Consider the following 21764-nt stretch of genomic DNA (forward strand, 5'->3'; position numbering starts at 1 on the left):
GCTGACTGGCTAAGCCCATCCCTTTGCTCCTTTCCAAAATTTCAGATTTCGATCACCACTGAAATATTAGGAAATAAAATACTGAATACACGTAGGAAAAAAAATCTAAATTGCATTTGTTTGGAGAGAAGAGGGGTGAGAGGAGAGAAAAAAGGAAAAGGGTGTAACTAAATCCTTTGATTGAAGACACAAATAATGGATTGAGAGCCTTTTAAGGTGGATTGTATATATTTTATAACTAAAATGTGTTTAGGTCGATAAATACCAAAATATAGACATTTTTCGTAATAAGGTTTCAAATAGTGTATAGGAATGAAAAAATCTCAAAGATAAATATAGTGATGAAGTTCAATTAGGAGAGAAACTTTATGGCTTTTTACGATGTTGAAATTAAGAAAGTGTCTTTTTTAAAAATTTTATGTGTAAAAGATAGATATTTTATGTGTAAAAGCAAATCTCTCAACGTGTAAAAAAGAGATAGAGTCATCAAATTAAAAACAAGTTTTGTAATGACCTACAAAACCACTTGACACGTTCAAGTAGCGATTGTCCTATCCTCTGCAAATATTTTTTATAAGCATTTTCCATGTTATTATTTTCCAAATATAGAAAAAATGACAGATGCCATGTTGCTATTTTTTCATTCTTTTTTCTTTTTCTTTCTTTTTCCATTTTTGTGTTTTGTGTCCTACATCCATAAGTTCACATGAAGTAACATAACCCGAGGTTGAAGGCTGACTCACTTGGTTAACTCTCTATCTTTCACAAACATATCCCCTAATGTAATAAAAAAACAAAAGTAACATAGCGCAAGGAAAACCAAATTCGCCAAAACACGGCATGATAGTTGGCTCTTCAAATTCATCAAACCTGTCATAGCCCATGTTCTTTTAACAACCTACCTTTCAATGTCATAGACCAAGTTGAAACAACTTTTGCCAGTTCCTGAAGAACAGAAAATCGTTAATCCTCAAGAAAAAGACATGAAGATATTCAGAAAACGACGAGCATTTTAGAACTTTTGCAACCTAGAGGATGAAGCAAACATAATATTTTTGCTTTAAAACACTGTAAACAAACCGAAAATAAATGCAATAACTGTAAAGATCTATGTTTATTATTTGATACTTGCAATGCTCCAGTACAAATACAAACCCTTCAATAGAACATAAGATCATTTATGCTTTATACCGTCACTAACAACCCAACAACCATCCCATAACAAAAAAGCGATCTATAAACACAAGTTCTGAACCTATGCCTATCCCAATCAAAATTTACAAAGCCACGGATACAAACTCCTAAACGTTAAGAGAAAATCAAATATGATGAAAGAGTTCCACATTTTGTGTGATGTTCAGCATGGATAAAATCATTATACATGTGCAATATATCCACCAATCTGAGAGTCCAATTGCTTACTCAGCGCCAAACAGTCTCATTTGCATCGGTAAATATGGTATTGTGATGCTCGATTAAGCACTGAATGGCATCAATGGCACCCAAGTCAATTGGTAGCCCATCATCCAAGGGGATGGGAGAAGATGCATCAACATTTTCACCTTCATCTGGATGCAAAACAATCACAAGTGAAAAATAATAAGTTTCATAGCAGTTGTTTTAAGTTGCAAATAGCAATCTCAAAATGCAATGTTTTTCCACTAAGTAACTAATATAAAATAAAACTTACTCCCAGATATTAGCGGCAAGAGAAAAATATGTCTTAATAACATAACAAAATGATTAGATTGAAAATGTACTGATTTTTCCAATCTGCACAACGACCTTCCACTCAAAAAACTAGTTCAAGCTGTTAGCATTTCTGGCTTAAATTTGTTCCGAAAAAACTTAGGGATTAAAAATCTATTCTTTACCTACGCTTAATGTAAAATAAGGAATTGTAAGTGGAGCCTCCCCCAGCCCAAAATCCGTCCAAAAGAGAAATAAGAAAGGAACATAAATCTACGTATTCTGCCCTGGGTTTCTTCAGAAATCAAAAACCTTTGGAAAAAAAGGCCGTTCAAAGGGCTACACATATTTCAATAGGGAATGTATGTAAAAATCATAGCTCTCCGTTGCAGTTGCAGAAGTAGTTCTCTGAAACAAGCTAAATAGCACACAGCTTAAGTCAATCTCTTTGCATAGCAACAACAACGGTTGTGTAATCCCTCAAGTGGGGTCTGGGGAGGGTACTATGTACGCAGTCTTACCCCTACCCTAGACGGGCAGAGAGACTCAATCTCTTTGCATAGCCTCTTCCACAATTCATTTTAGCAGGCAGTTTATGATACTCCTGATATAAATCTAATGATACACATGTTCCGATATTAACTTTCCTAACTTTTAGAAATTTCTTCCATTTATTTCTTCAAAATTCTGAGCAATATATAGCCTATTTGAAGTACCTAATGTATATCTACAGTAGTAAATATCTATTTTGCAACTGGTCCCCTTATATAACTCATTACTGATAGGACGGAAATTGTTTTCCATCACTAGCAATCTTCAGGTGCGGAAGTAGATGCATGCAGTTCCGCTTTTGGACTTCATACATGGTACTTTAATTGCCAACTGGTTTCTTGCCAAAGTAAACTGGGTCACTAGTCACGAGACATCATTATTAAAAAGTCTAAGCCTGTCCGTAACATAAAGAAATTCAACTCGCTAATGTTCAGCATGTTGTTTGGATGCGTGGTTTCAACCCCTCATTTAATATGACAAACTGTAATAAAGTATAAAGATGAATGAAATATTAAACTACATCACTAAGAGAACAGAATGGAATAAAACAAAAACAAAAACAAACCTGCAAGCATCTCCCATGCACTAGAGTTCGAGTTGGAGTCAATATATTTCTTTGAAGAAGGTTTTGCTGAATGGTTCCAGAACTGGTTATAATGGTCTGGCCTCTGGCCTCTTTGCCAAATAAGAATTGGAGCCATTTCCGTTGCAAGGCTTCTAGCATCCATCTGCCAGGAAGAAAGTATGAGAAGCAGATAAACAGCAGTCAAGAGAACTCACAAATTTGTACAAGATAAAGGCTTATCAGGAACAAGATTTTGGATCTCAATCATCTGGACAAAAAGGAAAAAAAAAAAAAAAACTGACACAATTGTACAGATGAAGGCTCATTCATAACAAGTTTGTTGGATCTCAATCATGTGGGCAAAAAGCAATAAAATAAAATTCAAAATATACAGGCTTATCCTAGCAACTAGGCTCCTCAATTAGCAAGTTCAAAACCCAAAGGGTTAAAAATTGTATCACATTTTACAATCCTCTACCACACAATTCTTCATCTTAAAAGGAATAGAGGTGTGAATATCACCGAAAACCATGAGGAAGACAAGGGCACTAAGACAAATTCAAATCCACAGATCTGCACATATCCAGATCGACACAGGGAGAGGTGGACGTTATTTTTGTTCATTCAGGAAGGGAATAAACTTGCCTTGTTAACCAGAGATTTCTGGCTTATGCGGAGTAGCAGCGCAGTGATCAATTCCAGTGTCATGTAGTTGACAGTTGGAAGCTTCTTTAAGATATTCTTCATTGTGTGTATGCTTGAGCGTGCACCTCTTATTTCATTATAAAGCTCGAAGGTTGTCAATGGCTCAGGTAGACTTGCAAGGTAGCACTTCATCAGAGCTGCAATGACTACCGGATTTACCCCTTCAGGTATTGGTGCATCTTGATCTGTGACACAAAGTTGCAAACTAAAGAGTACATAGATTGATCCCTTGACAAATAATATCTGTATGAGATTAAAAATCAATACCTTGATTGTATAAAGAAACCAATTGATGTATAACCTTTTTATCTCCTTCAGCCTTGAACAACTCAGGTGAATTCAGCCCTAGACCAAAAGTAGACTCCCATAACATCGGCATTCAGATGTGTCTTTGAAAAATTACATGACAGTAATGACAATTTGTTGTATGGATTATTACATCTCTCACCTGATAAGACAAGATAATCTGCACATTTCACCATGATATAAGGAACAGGTCTAGTTGATTGTTGCCTCTGCACCAGGATATCAATGGGGACGCCAAACACTGGATAAACCAAGATATGTCACTATGTCCAGAAAAAACATCTCCTGAGAACTTTATGGAAGCAAATAATCATAATAGAACTAGAAATGAAGTTATTCGGGACAAGGTGGGTGTGGCCCCTGTGGAGGACAAGATGCGGGAGGCAAAACTTAGATGGTTCGGGCATGTGAAGAGGAGATGTACGGATGCACCGGTGAGGAGGTGTGAGAGGTTGGCCCTGGAGGGCCTAAGGAGAGGTAGAAGTAGGCCGAAGAAGTATAGGCAAGATATAGCGTTGCTCCAGCTCACTGAGGACATGACTATGAATAGGAAGGTGTGGAGGTTGAGAATAAAGATAAAGGGTTAGGTAGGTAGCCTAGCGTTGTCCTTGTCTGTAACAGTAAATTTAGTACATGAGTTAGCATTATTTTGTGTATTTTCGTATTCCTTGACTTCTGTGATTACTTGTCGTTGCCTTCGTTCCGGCCTTCTGATTGCAATACTTAGTTTAGTTTTGTATCTTTATATTTTTGCCTCCTTTTATCTTTCCTAAGCCAAGGGTCTTTCGAAAACAGTCTCTCTGTCTTCTTGAAGGTAGGGGTAGGGTCAACGTACATACTACCCTTCCCCGACCCCACTTGTGGGATTACACTGGGTCTTTTGTTGTTGTAAATAATCATATGGCTCATTCCCGCATTCATAACTGTTTAACTGATTTCTACATCTCAAGGATAACTTCCAAGGTATAAAAGTGCTAAAAAGTGTGACCAAGTATAACAGGCATCTCCTGTTGCAGCGCTCTTTAACTCTTGAATGAATCCAAAAAAATTTAGTAATAGAGTGGCAAAGACAAATTAAGCAGAAGAAGTTTATGAGTAGATGGGTACCAATGCAAGCCATCCCACTCCCCATCCGCACCCGCAAAAAAAGAGGATCATTAAAATCCTTATAAACATGTTATACAAAGATCAAGAGAGTAGAAACCTTACCATCAGTGCTCGCAACTCCCTGCAATTTCAAATAGAAAAGTTAAGATTCTTTTAACTCCAATTCACTGAGGAACTTTGAGAGACAAAAAGAAAAAATTAGCACAAATTGCTATTCACCTTCTGCCACCGCTCAATATCAGTCAGCAAAGTCTTGCTTTTCTGTGCAGTTTTCTTTGCCACCTGAAAAATAAAAATGATTGCATGTGTCAAGTTCAGAAATTATAACTCCTTTGCATATAAGATTCAAAGATATCGTATCATGTGTAGTTTAGGTTTTTAAGTAGAGCAAAATATCATAAGATCTACATCCCTCATCCATTTCTCCTTCACATCCCTCAGAGATATACAAGACTAAATTCCATAGAAGTGCCAAACATGGCATCTATGCCTGTATAATTTTGACACCAAAATTGTTATCTGAATAAAGTATTTGATGGTGTGGTTTCATATAAGTCTGTGTGCATTGGAGAACATTGCCATCCCTTAATGATCACTGTAAAAACTGTAGCTGCATGACTTCTTCCATTAAAACAAAGGAGCACACCAATGAAAGATACCTAACTTCTACAAACACACAAACTTGACCTGCCATCAAACGATCCAAACCTACATTTAAAACCAAGGTTAATACCTTTCACAACCTAAATAGAAGTTATTGCCCAATAAAACAAAAGCAGATACTTCCCTACATCCCAATTTCCAGCTCCAACAAAATAAATTGTATATAAGATTTTATTGGTATATAATAGGTTTTACTTTGCACTCCTACAAGGACAGAATTACTAGAGAGCTTTGCATAAAGCATCAAGGAGTTACTTCCCTTGGCTTAATTACTAACCTCTAATTTCAAAATCCACAATCCCATGCTCTCCTAAGCGCAAATCTCTCCAGTTCTTTTTTGGTGGGGGTGGGGCGGGCGGGGTCAATAGTACTCGTTAAAACGTAAATCTCGTAGCATCAAAATCTGCTAGTAAATGGATGAGCTTTGAGTGGAAGTCACATAGTAAAAGCTTCATCATTCTGTGTCTAATAAGAAGGGTTAAAGACAATTTTCTTTTGTGCTTTGAGACAGAAAACCTTCTGCTATTTAAAGGATAAGCTCATGAACCCCATCAGTATCTAACTAAAGTACATCAGTCAATTCTGTACCCAAGAAAATTAAAAGATTCCAGATGGTCCAGAACCTCGTGACTCACAACTCTAGTGGTCATAGCGAGTGATAATAGTACATTGGCATCACCTTGGGTTCTATAAAAAGGTAATGGCTTCAAAAACCACAATGGTCTTTTAATGGGCATGGCTCTATCGGGAAAAGAAGGAACAAACAATGAGAGCATCACACATTGATCCTCTGTTGATTATTCACAATTGGAAAACATTCCACAGAATTGTTTATGCTTGTAGTACCTCTTCAACTTTTATCTTTCCAACAGCAACCTTATCTTTTGTCTCCAAAAACCCTTTCCTCAAGAAGAAGCTGGTTGTAGCAGCTGCAGTAATAAAGCGCTCCTGCATAGCATGTCTTGTTGATGGCTGCTGTAGGAGCGACCATCGACTTTTGACTGCTGATCCAACTTTCTCAGCAACCTCGCCCACATTTCCCTTTGCATCTTTGGCAACCTCACCAACAAATGATCCTGCAGACTGCCTGGCTTCTTTCAACTTCACCCCTGCATCAAGACTCAATTATTAAACATTCAAAAGCAAAATAAAAGTAGAAACCTGAAGTTTCCAAATGAATTACCCGAAGATTGAAAGAATCCATTAGCTTTCTCTTGCCACTGAGGCGAAATTACTGAAGGCATTGACGTTGAGCCAATTACCTGTTATCGACTGTGACAGTATCAAATCACCTAAAAGTTAAGACAATTAGTGGTGTTGATGAAGTTTGTATATCACCAAATGCTTTAGCTCCACTTTTACAACTATACAAATTTTCTAACAAATCTAGCCAACAATTTTGTTGCCAAAAACAACAAATTGACCAGAAAAAACCAGTGAAAGCCCCAAAATCATAATATTTTCTAACCAAAGAGGAGTTAGATTTACAAAATAGAACTATCATAAGAATCAATGAGAAAAATAAGCAATTAATTCTAAAATCCAGTTATAAAAAGAAGAAGAAGAAGAATGAGTGCAGTCTCAATTCTCAGAAATCAGAACATGATAGCTCCAATAAATTGCCAAATCATAAAGATAACAAAGTTTCAGAATAGAAAAGAAATAAATGCAGTTTTCAATAAAGCAAAGTTCAAGTTGACCTTCGTTCATCAGTTTCAATTACAAGACCCACACCTGAACTTAACGATAATTAACTCAATTCCAATAATTAACAGGCGATAACATAAAAACCAACCAAAAGAACTTATAAGTTATAATCAATGATCAAAAAATCCAAAACCCTGATTTGAAGATAATAAGCGTTAGGGTTTTACCTTTTATGAAATTCTTCGACGAATTGAGAACTTTGGAAAGGAACGTTGAAGGAGAAAATTAGAAAAAAAGAACGGCAGAAGGAGAAAATATAGTAATGCCAATAATAAATTTATTTTGAAGACTTTTTAGAGGATGTGATGATTAATGAGGTAAAAGACTGGCGGGTCAACTTTTCTATGCTTTCGATACAACCAATAAAATTACGTGGAATTTTTTTCGAAAAACGACGAAGAAAAACGACGGTAGATAAGTATAACTCCTGCTTCTTCTGGACGCTTCCAACGGACATAACGGCTATGCGCCTCTTCAGCTGATTTCAAATACGATTCACCTTAAAAGCTCACTCCTATTATTAAGGAAATATTTTTAAAATATTATACAAATACTATTCAATATTTTATAATTTTGTATTTACGTTTAAAAATCAAAATTTATTTTCCTAAAGATAATGAATGTTCATCTTTATAAAGCTAAGTCAATAAAGGAAAAAGTTGCCCATATACGTTCTCACTGGTTAGTCAATATATTCACAACTTAAAATTTGTTCTAGCATTATAATTTCATCACTTCAATCTAAGTTATCATGGTTTCTTTTCAATTTCAGCAAAAACGCATAACTGTTGAAGGTTTTAGAGTTCTTAAACTTTTTTCCCATAAAGTTATTCTCTAGCTCATTTTAGAAAGCACAAACAAGATCGGTGAGCAAACAAAAGACAATCAAAGTCTAAAATCTCATTGGATTTTAGTACTGTTTACCTCGAAAAATGTGAGTAACAATTAAAGTGATTTGTGGTTTTAAAAATATGTGATTTATTTCAATACTAGTAAATATGCAAGTAATATTAGGTTTAAGTAAGAAGAATTGATAAACCAAACCAGTGTTGTTAGAGCAACGGGGACCTCGAGCTCAATTATCTCGGGGGCCTTGAGGTGAGTTAAGAGCAAATAAAGTAAGAACAATAAAGTAAAACAATAAAGCTGAAGAACAATTGTGGAGCACGAGAAAAGCAAAGTAGAATGTTCTATTGCCGTGAATAATGTATTTTTTACAAATGATTGGAGTCCCCTTTATATAGGAAGAAAAAACCTCAATATAGTACATTCCTTATTGTGGTAAAGAATTCTATTGGTACAGGTGTATAACAACCTAATACGGACTTGTACCGACTCGTACAAATCTTATCCTTTAATTTATGCCTTGATCCACGTATCCTTGAGAAATTTTCGCTCTTTCTTAAGTATCATCGAAATTATACTGCACTCGATGTAGGTCGTGCCAGGCCTTCGATTTGCTCCCTCGAGGTGTGTGCTTCATAGTCTGACCCGACCCCCACTTCGAATCGCCCGGACATTTATAGCCCAATTTAGGACTTTGAATTTGGGCTCCTTAATTTTGACCGTATACAAAGTAAAAATTGCACGGGCCGCCCTATTTGGTCGCCCCCATTTAACCTATACCCATTTTTTAAAAAAACTTTTAACTTGTACCCACTTTTTAAATAACTCCAGCCCCCTTTCTCCTCCTCCTTGCTTTGCAACTCTCTCGAATCATATACAGGAGAATCTCAACTAAGCAGAAAATATATTGGATCCATTGCAACTGAATATCCTTCTAAATGGAACAGCATTGTCCGTTTCTCTATTAAAGGAGTATAACATGAACTTAAACTCTTTGTTGATACTTGTCAAGTACGGAGGATTATTTAAAACTAGCATACTTGGACAACCAGTGGTGATATCAACTGACCCATAAATCAATTACTATGTCTTCCAACAAGAAAATAATCTCTTCCAATGCTGGTACACAAAGAGTGCTTCTGCTCTCCTTGAAAAGAAAGGCTTGAATGTCCACGGCGGAGCTGAAGACAGTAATCATCAACACGAAGGTTAATCAAAGGAGTTATTAGTATCTAGGTTAACTAAATAACTTCAGCTCTAGAGTTGAAGTTTGCCAGTTACAAAACAAAAACTTCAGCTCTAGAGCTAAAGTTCGCCAGTTACAAAAACAAAAACTTACAAACAAAAACTTCAGCTCTAGAGCTGAAGTTCGCCAGTTACAAAACAAAAATTTCAGCTCTAGAGCTGAACTTCAGGCCCGGCTACTAGAATGCTTAAGTTTTGCGTGATTGTCTTTGCTACTTCAGTCCCGTATGCTGAAGTTTACGAAAAAGCGGGTACGCTTGCAAATTTTTTTGCAAAGCGGGCACAAATAAAACGTAACACAAAAAGCGAGTATAGATACAAATGTCTCGTATACAAGTACCTTCCATGTTGCTTAGGTCTAACGTCCATTCAATTTTAAATTCTTTTAAGTATAAATCATATTGATGTATTCTAATTTCATTAGTGGAACTTGTCAGTATAATTCTATTCAACCTAAGTAATTTACAAAAACTAAAGGAATATCAAACTAATGTAAAATTTTCATATCAAATCTTAAAAGTCCTAAATTTAGTTCTACCAAAAATAAGTTATTCATTATAATCATAATTGTATATGGCCAGTAACAATTTTATATTCAAAAGAGTCATCAAAAGAACTTTTAATATTCATGTTCTTTGTTCGATCCTTCATTTATTTCATATAGAAATTTTAATTTTAAACTAATTTATTCTTAATCGCTCCTTTAGATAGCCATTGAGAGGCATAATCTATTCATTCTTCAAAAAGAGGAAGGAATCGATTTGTGTTCCTAAATAAGTAAATAGCGGAAAGGAAAAAAGAAAAGAAATAGAAAGAAAACCTAATCTTTCAAGAAGTAAACTCTAATGTTGAAGAATCCTAGTTTAATTTAGAGAAATTTTCAGAAATGACTATTGTTTAGTGGCTATTAACTTCATATAGCTGTCATATACATAATTACTTTCCGTAGCTATCTTTTAGTTGTTATGGTAATGTATTCTATGTATTCGAGCTACTCTATTCATGAATACAGTATCAAAAATCGGCTAAAAAATAGGGAAGTCTAGCTGCCAACTGTTGTATTCACATGTATTCATAACATGTATTCATGAATACAACGTAATAATAGGTCTCTCCAGTTGTTTAATAATGAAAAGCTGCTAATTACTGGGACACACTCCTAATATAACTCACATAAATCAATTATAACACACAACATTATCAATCCAATTAATGAGAAGATTTATCAGACGCTAAACACCAAAAAACATAGTTCAGAGTTTCGGTCCCTCTCTTTTTTTCTGATACAGTTCGAGTTTTTTTTCTTCTGATATTGTTCGAGGTTCATAATAAACCTAGTATTTGTATTCAATTTTCTTTATATGAATACTTCATGTATTTATGCCAGATATAACCCGTAATAGTAACCTACTGCCTCCATATTTCATAATAAACCTAGTGCTTGTATTCTGTTGTATCTAACAGTTGTGATCGATGTATTCAAGTTTATTTTTGTATTCACAATATTTTATTTATTCCTAATACATAATATTACTGCTTTGTTGAGTATATTTCATTGGTTGTATTCATTGATTTTCTATTTGTATTAAGAGTATTTTACTGTATTGTTGTTTTAAATATAGATGGATACAGTTAGGTTGAAAATACAAATGAATACAGTTAGATTGAATGCATAACTAATTGATGAATAACATCAAAATGATAGAACTAGCAATGTATTTAAAAATGTTGTTGTATGAACTCAAATACATATATATATATCTAAATACAACAGTCAAAAATCACCGTACAAAATAAAAATCAGTGTATGCCTTATTGAATACATATAAATACATCTAAATATAAGAAGAGAAAACCACTATACAAACAAAAAATCAATGTATTCAGACTCGATTACATATAAATACATCTATAATTAGGGTCATTGTGTATTTTTGTTCTCCTTTCGACTTCAATAGTTGCTGATGAACTTGCAAATACATGTCCCTCTCGACTGATTTGCAAATCGAAAGATGGCCCTTTGAAATTGAGTGCTTTAGTGGGTATTCTGCAGAAAACCTAACAAAGCTTTTATAGTATCGAAGATGGCCCTTCGAAATTAAGTGCTTTAGTGGGTATTCTGCAGAAAACCTAATAATGGTGAATATTTTTAAAAAAATTGTTGAAGAGAAAAAGAAGAAGCTTTAATCGGTCAAAAACCCAAAAACTTTAACACTTACCATAACTTCTTGGAGCAAAAAATATTAAAAATTGAGGGAGACAATGACACTGATAAAGGAGAGAGTCGGGCAGAGAAATTTGGAGCAAAAAATATTGAAAACGGCCATGGCAGCTGCTAGGTTTCCATTTCGCCTAGAGAGAGGAGAGAGGAGAGAGAAATAAGATACTATGCGGTAATTTTGGGAGAAAATAAACTGAAAGAATGAGAGAGAGAAATATTAGACAGCGTATTTGATGGCTTAATGGTAGGAAGTGACCATGAATACATATTTTGCCATAAAATCTAAAAGGTAGCTATAAAAAATAATAATTTAAAAGGGTTTTTATTTATAATAAATAGGGTGTAAAGCTTTGTTATAGGAGGTAAAATTTCCTTTAATTTAAAATAATAGTAGTTATTATGATGTCCTACGTAGCTAGTTGAAATAGGAAAGGATTTACATGAAATTTATAGAAAGAAAAGATTAAATTCCTAAATATTAGGAATTTCTACATAAATGGCTATTCCTAAATATTAAGAAATATGCTCAAATGACAATTTTGTCTAGTGTGAATTTTATATTTAAAAGGGTAAAAAAGACGAACGATATTTGGCAAAGGGCCTTCGTACTTTTAATATAATATATAGATATAGATAGATAGATATAGATATTGGTACCAAAAAATCTATATTTATATCAATTCAAAATTTCAAATAACTACATCATTTGAATCTTTTAAATAAATTAATGAGTATAATTTTTGGTTTGTTCAAACACTTTTATCATGTTTACCTTAAATTGTATTTTGACTTGTACGATCATTAACTTAATACTAGTTCTAGCGGGTTGTTCCGGCGCAATTGCTTATATCATACTTTTATTCAGTAAAAAAATTCTTGTTATGATTTTAATACTTTTTAAAATTTTAATTATAAATTAGTAATTTATATAGCTTTTAAAAATGTTATTTCAAAAATATCAATCAATGTCCGAGTTTTTAACGAGGAAATGGGGCATCATGCCTTTACAACAACAATAACCACCCAGTAAAATCTCATAAAGTGGGGCTTGGGGAGAATAGTGTGTACGCAGACCTTACCCCTACCCCGATGGGGCAGAGAGGCTGTTTCCGATATATCATCATGCTCCTTTACAATTTTAAAATTAAGAAAATGACCTTTTTAGATCTCTTATGTATAAAGAACAGATCTCTTACGTGTAAAAGTAAAGGGATTTTTACCTAGTTATACTATATTAGAAACTTATTAACCACTTTTCTTTAGGTTCCTTAAAAATTACATTTTGTGTCTATGCTTACTATTTATGTACAAAATCATGATAAAAGAAGGATCCCTTAAATATAGGAATTAATTTGTAACTGTATCTCCCATCCCCATCTATCAGCTTAATTAGCTTCCTACAATCACGATTTTCTTTCCAATTTCAAATTTTTTAAAGTCATTCTCTCTTTCATACAAATCAACCAATCTCTCTCTCCCCCCCCCCCCCTCTCTTTCTCTCTCTCTCATACAAATCAAACTATTATCTCTCATAAATTGTAGCATCATATATCAATTTATTAGTATTGTATCAGGTATTATTTTGAATATTAATGTATCATCTACAAGTTAGATACAAGTATGATACAATTATGTTTTACGCATTAATGTATCTGATACAATTCAAATACAATTATGTTACGGTTATCATACAATTCCTGAATATTTCTTCATTTTCAGTGTTGTTTTGTCTCCCGACAAAAGAACGATGCAATTGATGATTTAATAATATAAAGTTATCGGCAATGGTGGGAAGAGAGAAGATGGAGATTCTGAGCGTAGATTAAGGGATTTTGATGTGAAAAAACGGAGAGAGAAGAGGAGATGGGAAAAAAAGGAAAGGATATAATTGAATCCCTTAATTGAAGGCACTGATAATAGGGTGAGAGCCTTTTAAGAAGCAATCTACACAATTTGTAAGAAAAACCTAGATTATTATTAAAAACTACAAAACATAGAGAATATTGGTAAATAAGTTTCTAATATAGTATAGCTAGATAAAAAACCCAAAAGTAAATCTCATAAAACTAAAAATAAGTTTGTAAAGACCCACAAAACCATTTGACCCGTTTTAAACTCTTATACTTCCAGATAGATATTTATTGTGAATATGGTTGATCATTTTTTTTATTTTTTTTTGCAAGATAGAGAAAAAACCTTAAGAAAAGTAACAGTAAGTTATACATGACTTTTTTAGGACAAGTATAAAATGTCAACATATTCTTTGATAAAAAGGGAGCCTTAATTATGAGGAAAACAAAAAGAATAACCAGTCATTTTTGTTTGGGGTACAGTGAGAATTAAAAAAACGGCTCGTGACGCAAACAAAAAAGTACTTAAACTTGTTTTATCTAATGTAGTAATGTTATGTTACATCAGAAGTTCTTTTATAATGCTCCTAAAGGCTATCAGACTTACTTTTAATAGTGAGGTGTGGATAATCAAAGATACACATAATAATGCCACAAAATTACTTACTAATTTTTAAAAAAAAGTACAATTCAAAACTTTATGGCTGCAGTGAGTAGGACATAGGAAAGATTGGTATTCTTACATCCAAGGGTAAACTAGTAAAATAAATTAGGAGGAGAAGTGTGAGGTCTCAGGTTTAAATTTCAGTTGAGGCAAAACATATTAGGTGATTTCTATGCAATATTTGATGGGCAGAATTACCTGATACCTATGTTGGTGGGCGATAGCATGTAGGAGTGTCAATGGATCTTTGAAAACCGGCTAAACTAATAGAATCGAATCGTACTGAACTGATTATTATATTTTTTTTTTAATAAAATCGTCGTAGGTTCTTATATAAATCTATAAATGTGTCGGTCAATAGATTTTAAATTTTATAAAAACACAACCTCTACTAAATAAATTTATATAAAAAAATTTATTATATATATGAAGTTTTAAAAAAGCATTAAACTTTTTCTTTGCGCATTAGGATTATGAAAACGGTTACAAGCCAACAAATAATTAAAATAAAAAATCTTAACTCCCAAATCTATTATGCTACTTATTAGTTTCAGTATCTTGAGTAGCAAGCGACAAATTATTCCAGTGATCTTGAGTAACAAGCCACAAGGTACTGGATATCTTCTCTTGATTTAAATTTCTCTTATAGAATACTTAATCTTCTAATAGACTCTATTCTTGAGTCTTAGTTTGATTGATATCTTTCCACTCGTATGATTTATATTTTCTTTTTAATTACATAAGGTAAGAGGGAAGGGAGGGGATAACAAGGTGGGGAATCAAATTCTCACCAATAACGTGAAAGTTAAGGTAGCCAAGCAACTAAGCTACTAAGATTTCCCTTATATTTCTCTTGTTTTTGCTTAATTTCTTTTATGCTGTTGTATAGTGGAACAGATTTCTATTATGGATATCTTTCATATTACCTTGATTTATCGTCTTTAAACAGCAAAAAAAAGTCTACAAAGTTTTCTTGAAGTCCTAAGTATGTATCATATTGCGCTCTAACTTCTATTAGTGACTTATATAATATTTTAAGAAAAATATCAAAAATTAATCGAACACGATATCAAAGAGAAACCGAGATAATTGAAACGGTTTTGAAAAGTCTAATAATGGTTATATAAAATAGAATAATTAAAAAATTGGTATGATACAAGTTTTATAACATAATCGGCTGAACCAAACCATTGATACCCTTAGTAGCAGACACCCATTGGAATAGTCGAGTTGCGAATAAACTATCTCGGACACCACCCTCGTTAAAAAAGAAAGATTGATATTCTTAATTAGGTTCTAATAGCATGTTTGGCCAAGCTTTCGGGAGGTTAAAAAATTTTTACTTTATTTTTTTTAAAAGTGCTTATTGTTGAGGTTTGACCAAGTTTTTAAGGAAAAAATAATTATTTTTGAGTAGAAGCAAAAATATTTTTTCAAAAACTAAAAAAAGTAACTTTTTTCATAAGTAGAATTTTTTTTAAAAATTTTCTCTTGACAAAAATACCATTAACAAAGAAATTTATATACCAAAATAACTTTACTTAATTTTACCGAATATTTATGTTATTCTAAGCATTTCTCCTCTGAGTTCGAGACCTGAGTATAGAAAACTTCTTGGTAAGGAGCGTTTTCCCCCTCCCTCTCCCCATCCACGTTACGTGCCGCAAATCCGAATATAGTCGGGCTCCAATACGGATATCGAACACTGGATAGGAAACAAAAAAAAAGAAGCATTTCTCCTCTGGAGAGTTTTATTCGATGGCTCCATCACAATTCAACAACAAGCCAATAACGTTGATCAAAGTCAAAAAAATTCGAATCAAATTACAGTTTTTCATATTTTACTTGACTGGAATTGAAAAGGCTAATTATAGTCTTTCGTAACAAATATTTAAAATCATTTATATACTTACATAAAATTAAGTATAAAATTTCATATTCTTATTCATAATTTGACACGCATAAGTATTTTTTAAAATCTTAGTCAAAAATATTTTTCAAATTAATTAGTCAAATACAAACCGTTTCTTTCTGAAATTACATTTCAAAATAAGCAAAATTTAAAAGTTTAGCAAAACCGACTATACCTCATAATTTGACTAAACCACAATTGTTCCTTGTATTTATTAATTATAATTTTTTTTTTAAAAGGTGAATACACTGTACAAGACACAACTCAACAAGCAATAACCAATTTCTCAACAATGAAAACACAAAACAAACTTAAGATGCCGTAGATGTATTAAATCAGTACTAGGGATAAAGTGGATCTTAGGGTAATCATGGGAACATGTTTTATTTTGCTTTTGACCAATAATTCCGCAGATGCTCATTGATGATGTGTGCTAGTATCTTTAACAAAGTACTAAAAGATTTTATATGTGCCAGCACCTATTTATTAAGTATTTCTTTTTATCCGTATGCTCTATTGAAGTTGAAGGAAAGAGTAAAAGAGAACTTTGGAATTGGATTAACAACTATTCATCACATTTTTCATTTGCAGGTAAATTGTTCAGAAAGTGTTGAAACAGTTGTAGCTAAAGAAAAATTACTGCCGACTCTTCAAATAATGTGTTAAATAATTGGAACTAAGGGTATCTAACGGGCCGGGTCAGCCCGTTTCTGGACCGGCCCAGACCAATTGAAACCGGAACCGGCCCGGACCGGTACAAGGGGGCCGGGTAGGGCTGGGTTAAAGGGGTAGGGGGTTTGGTTCGTTCATGTTTTGACAACCGGTTAACCGGACCGGTCAAACCTGGTCAACGCAAATCACTGTTAATCCGGTTAACCGGCCCGGACCGAACCGGCCCAGACCGGTATAACGGTAATAGTAATTTTATTATTATTTTTTAATTTTTTTTACTTGTGGGCCTAAATCTGACCGTGGCAACGGTCCATTTCCCATTATGGCCGTTGCCCAACGACTGAATTGCACAAATAGCTTTTTTTAAAAAAAAATTAACACCCCTTTGAAAAACTATAAATACATCCCCCCTTCTTCATTTCTTCACTCATCTCTCATTTCTCAATCTCAAATTCTCAATTCAAGTTAAATCATGCCTCGTACTTCTAGAGTGCGCTCATATGTTTGGGAACACTTTGAGGTGGTAGAAGAAAATGAAGAAGTTGAGAAAGTAAAGTGCAAGAACTGTGGTCGAGTCTTAAATCTTCGTCCAAAGTGTGGCACATGCAGTTTAAGGAGGCATATGAAGAGTTGTCTTGAGCGTCCTCCGGAAATTCGTATTTAAGTTGATTTGAGACAATTTGTGTTATTTTAAAATTATTAGACGTATTTATGCTTAATGTTTTAGTTTGTTAGATTAATTTGAAGTATTATTAATTTATATGCATGAAAATTTAGTTTTACTAATTTTTTTTGTTAATTTACTTGTTAAATGTAAACTTCAATTTTGTAATTTTAAAATAAATGTAACACTTGCAATTTATAAGTGCAATTTTTTCCCATATTCATTGTATTATTTATATTTTTACTTTATATTAATATAACTTACAATATACAAAATACAAAAAAAAAAAAAATTACACTAACCCGGCCTGACCCGGCCCCTTGTACCCGTAACCCTTATGGTTTATTTTTTATCCGGATGAATCCGAACCCGTTAAACCCGGTAAGCCCCAACCCGTAACCGGCCCGGACAACAATCCGTACGGTTCCTAAATTTCCCTGCTCGGCCCGGCCCACCCGTTAGACACCCATAATTGGAACAAAGACAATCTGTTATAGCTGTGTCACGACCCAATTCCACTACAGATCATGATGGCGCCCAACACCCTTGTGAGGCAAGCCAACGCGGAAGTATTAATAAGTTCTCATTTTAAATTTACTAAAACAAATACAGAAATTTCTAAATTTGAAGTTGAAAACATATGATAATTAGCAATGTACGAAAATAGTTATACAATTCCCAAAAGAATAGTCTACTAATGTGTGTGTCAAAACCTAGTGTCACAAGTTTACGGGCAACTAGTAGAATATACAAAAGAATAAATCTATCTTACTGTCTGAAATAGAATAGACAGCCAAAATAAAGAGAGACTCCATCATGCTGCTGAGCGGTACAGGAAGGGAGCAGCTTACCGTGGAAGTCTCGGACACTGATCAGGAATGCGCACCAGACTGGTAACCAGATATACCTGCCTCAAATCCTCGCTCCAAAGCGCACTTCCAACACCAAGAACGTGCCCAAACCCTCAATTTGAAGCCGAAAGATCCGGAACTCACAATGCTAGGTTGAAATCCTCTCTTTGAAAGCTCCCAAATCGCCAAGTGTAGAAGTGAAATAAAATAAATGGCCTAAGTCCCATTTTTAAAAACTGTGTCTAGGCCTCTGATGTTGCATTTGCGACATCAGGCTCGCAAATATGAAGTCGCAATTGCGACAATATGTTCGAAAATGCAAACTGGGCCTCCCTATGCCTTAAACAAAACAACCTCCTCGAACTCCCAGGTCGCCTCCTCGACTGGTTGGGCCTTCCACTGGACCTTCACCGCTGAAATCCTCTTGGATCTTAACTGGCGATCCTATCTATCAATAATGGCAACTGGTTCCTCCTCATAACTCAGACCCTCATCCAGCTGAATAGTACTAAAGTCTAACATATGGGACAAGTCGACATGATATCTCCGAAGCATAGACACATGAAAAACTGGGTGAACTCTCGATAAACTGGGGGTAAGGCATGCTCGTAAGCGACCTCCCCAACTCGCCCTTAACACCTCAAATGGGCCAATAAACCTTGGGCTCAGCTTGCCCTTCTTCCCGAACCTCATAATACCCTTTATTGGCGAGACTTTCAAGAGGACCTTCTCGCCAACCATGAATGATACATCACGCGCCTTCTGATCCGCGTAACTCTTCTGTTTGGACTGAGCTGTGCGAAGCCTCTCATCAATTAACTTTACCTTGTCCAAGGCATCTTGTACCAAATCTATACCGTATAACTTAACCTCACCAGGCTTAAACCACCCGATAGGAGAACGACACCGCCGACCGTATAAAGCCTCAAATAGAGCCATCTCGATGCTGAACTGATAACTGCTATTGTAAGCAAACTCCTCCAAAGGCAAGAACTGATCCCACTACACATATGCTCTAAGCATGTCCTCCAAAATCTGAACTGTCCGCTCTGACTGCCCGTCGGTCTGAGGATGGAATGTTGTGCTAAGCTCGACACGGGTCCCCAACTCACTCTGAACGGCTCTCTAGAAATGGTAAGTGAACTGAGGGCCTCTATCTGATACGATGGAAACAGGAACACCGTGCAACCTGACTATCTCCCGAATGTAAATCTGAGCCAATCTCTCTGAAGTGTAAGTAGTCACAACCGGAATAAAGTGCGCCGACTTGGTCAACCTGTCAACAATGACCCATACTACATCAAACTTCCGCAAAGTCCGGGGCAACCCAACTACGAAGTCCATAGTAATGCGCCCCCACTTCCACTCTGGTATAGGCATCTGCTGAAGTAGGACACCCGGCCTATGGTGCTCATACTTAACTTGCTGGCAATTCAAACGCTTAGCCACATACTCCACTATGTCCTTCTTTATTCTCTGCTACCAATAATGTTATCTCAAGTCACGATACATTTTCGTCGCACCCGGATGAATGAAATACCGCGAACTGTGTGCCTCCTCTAGTATCCTCTCCCTCAGACCATCAACATTAGGAACACATAGGCAACCCTAGAGTCGCAAAATACCATTTTCGCCAATAGAAACCTCCCTAGCACTACCCTAAATCACTATCTCTCTAAGAATCGCCAAATATGGATCATCGAACTTTCGGGCCTTGATCTGCCCCAATAATAAAGACTGAGCAACAACGCACGCAAGAAATTGGCTGGGCTCTGAAATATCCAACCTCACAAGTTTGTTAGCCAAGTACTGAATGTCCAAAGCTAGTGGCCTCTCCTCTACTGGAATGAATGCCAAGCTACCCATACTCTCTGTTTTCCTGCTTAAGGCATCCGCGACCTCATTTGCCTTGCCCGGATGATAAAGAATGGTGATGTCATAATCCTTCAGTAACTCAAGCCATCTACGCTGCCTCAAATTGAGATCTCTCTGCTTGAACAAATGTTGTAAGCTGCAATGATCAGTATAAACCTCACATGACACTCCATACAGATAATGCCTCCATATCTTAAGAGCATGAACAATCGCAGCCGACTCCAAATCGCGCACAGGATAATTCTTCTCATGGATCTTCAGCTGACGTGAAGCATATGCAATAACTCGCCCCTCCTACATCAATACACACCCCAATCCAACGCGCGAAGCGTCGCAATATGTAGTATACAACCCTGAACCGGAAGGCAATACAAGAACATGTGCTGTAGTCAAAGCTGTCTTAAGCTTCTAAAATCTCGCCTCACAATCATCGGACCAATGGAAGGGAGCACCCTTCTGGGTCAATCTAGTTAGAGGTGATGCAATAGATGAAAAACCCTGCACAAATCATCTATAATAGCTTGCTAACCCCAGGAAACTCCTGATCTCGGTCACTGAAGTAGGACGTGGCCAACTCTGAACTGCCTCAATCTTCTTGGGATCCACCTTAGTACCCTCTCCTAACACCACATGCCCCAAGAATGCCACCAACTCTAGCCAAAACTCACACTTGGAGAACTTAGCATATAGCTTTTGCTCTCGTAAGGTCTGAAGCACTACTCTCAAATGCTGCTCGTGCTCCCCATGCTACGTGAGTATATCAAGATGTCGTCAATGAAAACGATGACAAAGGAATCAATATAAGGCCTGAACACCCGGTTCATCAAGTCCATAAATGCTGCTAGGGCATTAGTCAAACCAAAGGACATCACTAGAAATGCATAATGGCCATATCTAGTCCGGAATGTAGTCTTCAGAACATCCGAGTCCCGAATCTTCAACTGATGGTACCCTAACCTCAAGTTGATCTTATAGAACACCCTAGCACCCTGCAACTGGTCAAAAAATCATCGATATGAGGTAGCGGATACTTGTTCTTGATGGTGAAGTTGTTCAACTGACGGTAATCAATGCACATCCGCATAGTCCCGTCTTTCTTCTTCACAAATAACACTGGTGCACCCCAAGGCGATACACTGGGTCTAACAAACCCCTTTGCTAACAACTCCTCAAGCTTCTCCTTCAACTCCTTCGGAGCCATATGGTACGGTGGAATAGATATAGGCTGGGTGCTTGGAGCCAAATCAATACAAAAATCAATATCATGATCCGGGCATGCCAGGAAGATCAGAAGGAAACACATAGGCGAACTCCCGAACTACTGGAACTGAATCAATCATCGGAGACTCTGCGCTGGTGTCCCAAACATAAGCTAGATAAGCCACACACCCCTTCTCGACCATATACCGAGCCTTCAGGAAAGAGATAACCTGACTAGATGTATCAACTGTTGAACCCTTCCACTCCAACCTTGGCAACCCTAGCATTACTAATGTAACAGTCTTGGCATGGCAATCTAGGATGGCGTGATATGGAGATAACCAATCCATGCCCAGAATGATCTCAAAGTCGATCATATCAAGCAACAGGAGATCCTTTCTCGTCTCGAAACCACAGAATATGACCATACAGGACCGGTAGATCCGATCCACAACCACAGAATCACCTAC

The 21764-nt window shown here is 35.7% G+C and overlaps 1 protein-coding gene across 3 annotated transcripts; it reads right to left on the reverse strand.

Annotated features, from left to right (window-relative positions):
* Window positions 1–1095: 1095 nt before the first annotated feature.
* LOC107795480 (putative Rho GTPase-activating protein At5g61530) lies at window positions 1096–7655 on the reverse strand. Of its 3 annotated transcripts, none has more exons than XM_016618127.2 (10): window positions 7462–7655; window positions 6771–6879; window positions 6434–6696; window positions 5144–5206; window positions 5027–5045; window positions 3960–4058; window positions 3779–3856; window positions 3452–3696; window positions 2807–2969; window positions 1096–1568 (listed from the first exon to the last, which is right to left on the reverse strand). In XM_016618127.2, exons 2-10 carry the CDS (start codon window positions 6829–6831, stop codon window positions 1423–1425), a joined length of 1137 nt encoding a protein of 378 aa, XP_016473613.1. In that variant the 5' UTR covers window positions 6832–6879; window positions 7462–7655; the 3' UTR covers window positions 1096–1422. The 3 variants fall into 3 exon arrangements, with proteins under 3 accessions (XP_016473613.1, XP_075111299.1, XP_075111300.1); XM_075255198.1 differs by having other exon boundaries at window positions 3951–4058; XM_075255199.1 differs by having other exon boundaries at window positions 3951–4058; window positions 6771–6859; window positions 7462–7577.
* Between the last annotated feature and the right edge of the window lie 14109 nt (window positions 7656–21764).

This window comes from Nicotiana tabacum, chromosome 6 (assembly GCF_000715075.1).
Source record: "Nicotiana tabacum cultivar K326 chromosome 6, ASM71507v2, whole genome shotgun sequence".
Classification (NCBI taxonomy): Eukaryota; Viridiplantae; Streptophyta; class Magnoliopsida; order Solanales; family Solanaceae; genus Nicotiana; species Nicotiana tabacum.

What these genes read in the sequence shown, in the direction of transcription:
- LOC107795480 (XM_075255198.1), bottom strand. Translation starts at nt 6,831, where the DNA reads ATGCCTTCAGTAATTTCGCCTCAGTGGCAAGAGAAAGCTAATGGATTC. An exon ending in GAAAGATAAAAGTTGAAGAG is followed by an intron (nt 5,207 to 6,433) that starts GTACTACAAGCA and finishes TTTATTTTTCAG; the next exon opens with GTGGCAAAGAAAACTGCACA. An exon ending in TGTCTTATCAGGTGAGAGAT is followed by an intron (nt 3,857 to 3,950) that starts GTAATAATCCAT and finishes CTTTTGGTCTAG; the next exon opens with GGCTGAATTCACCTGAGTTG.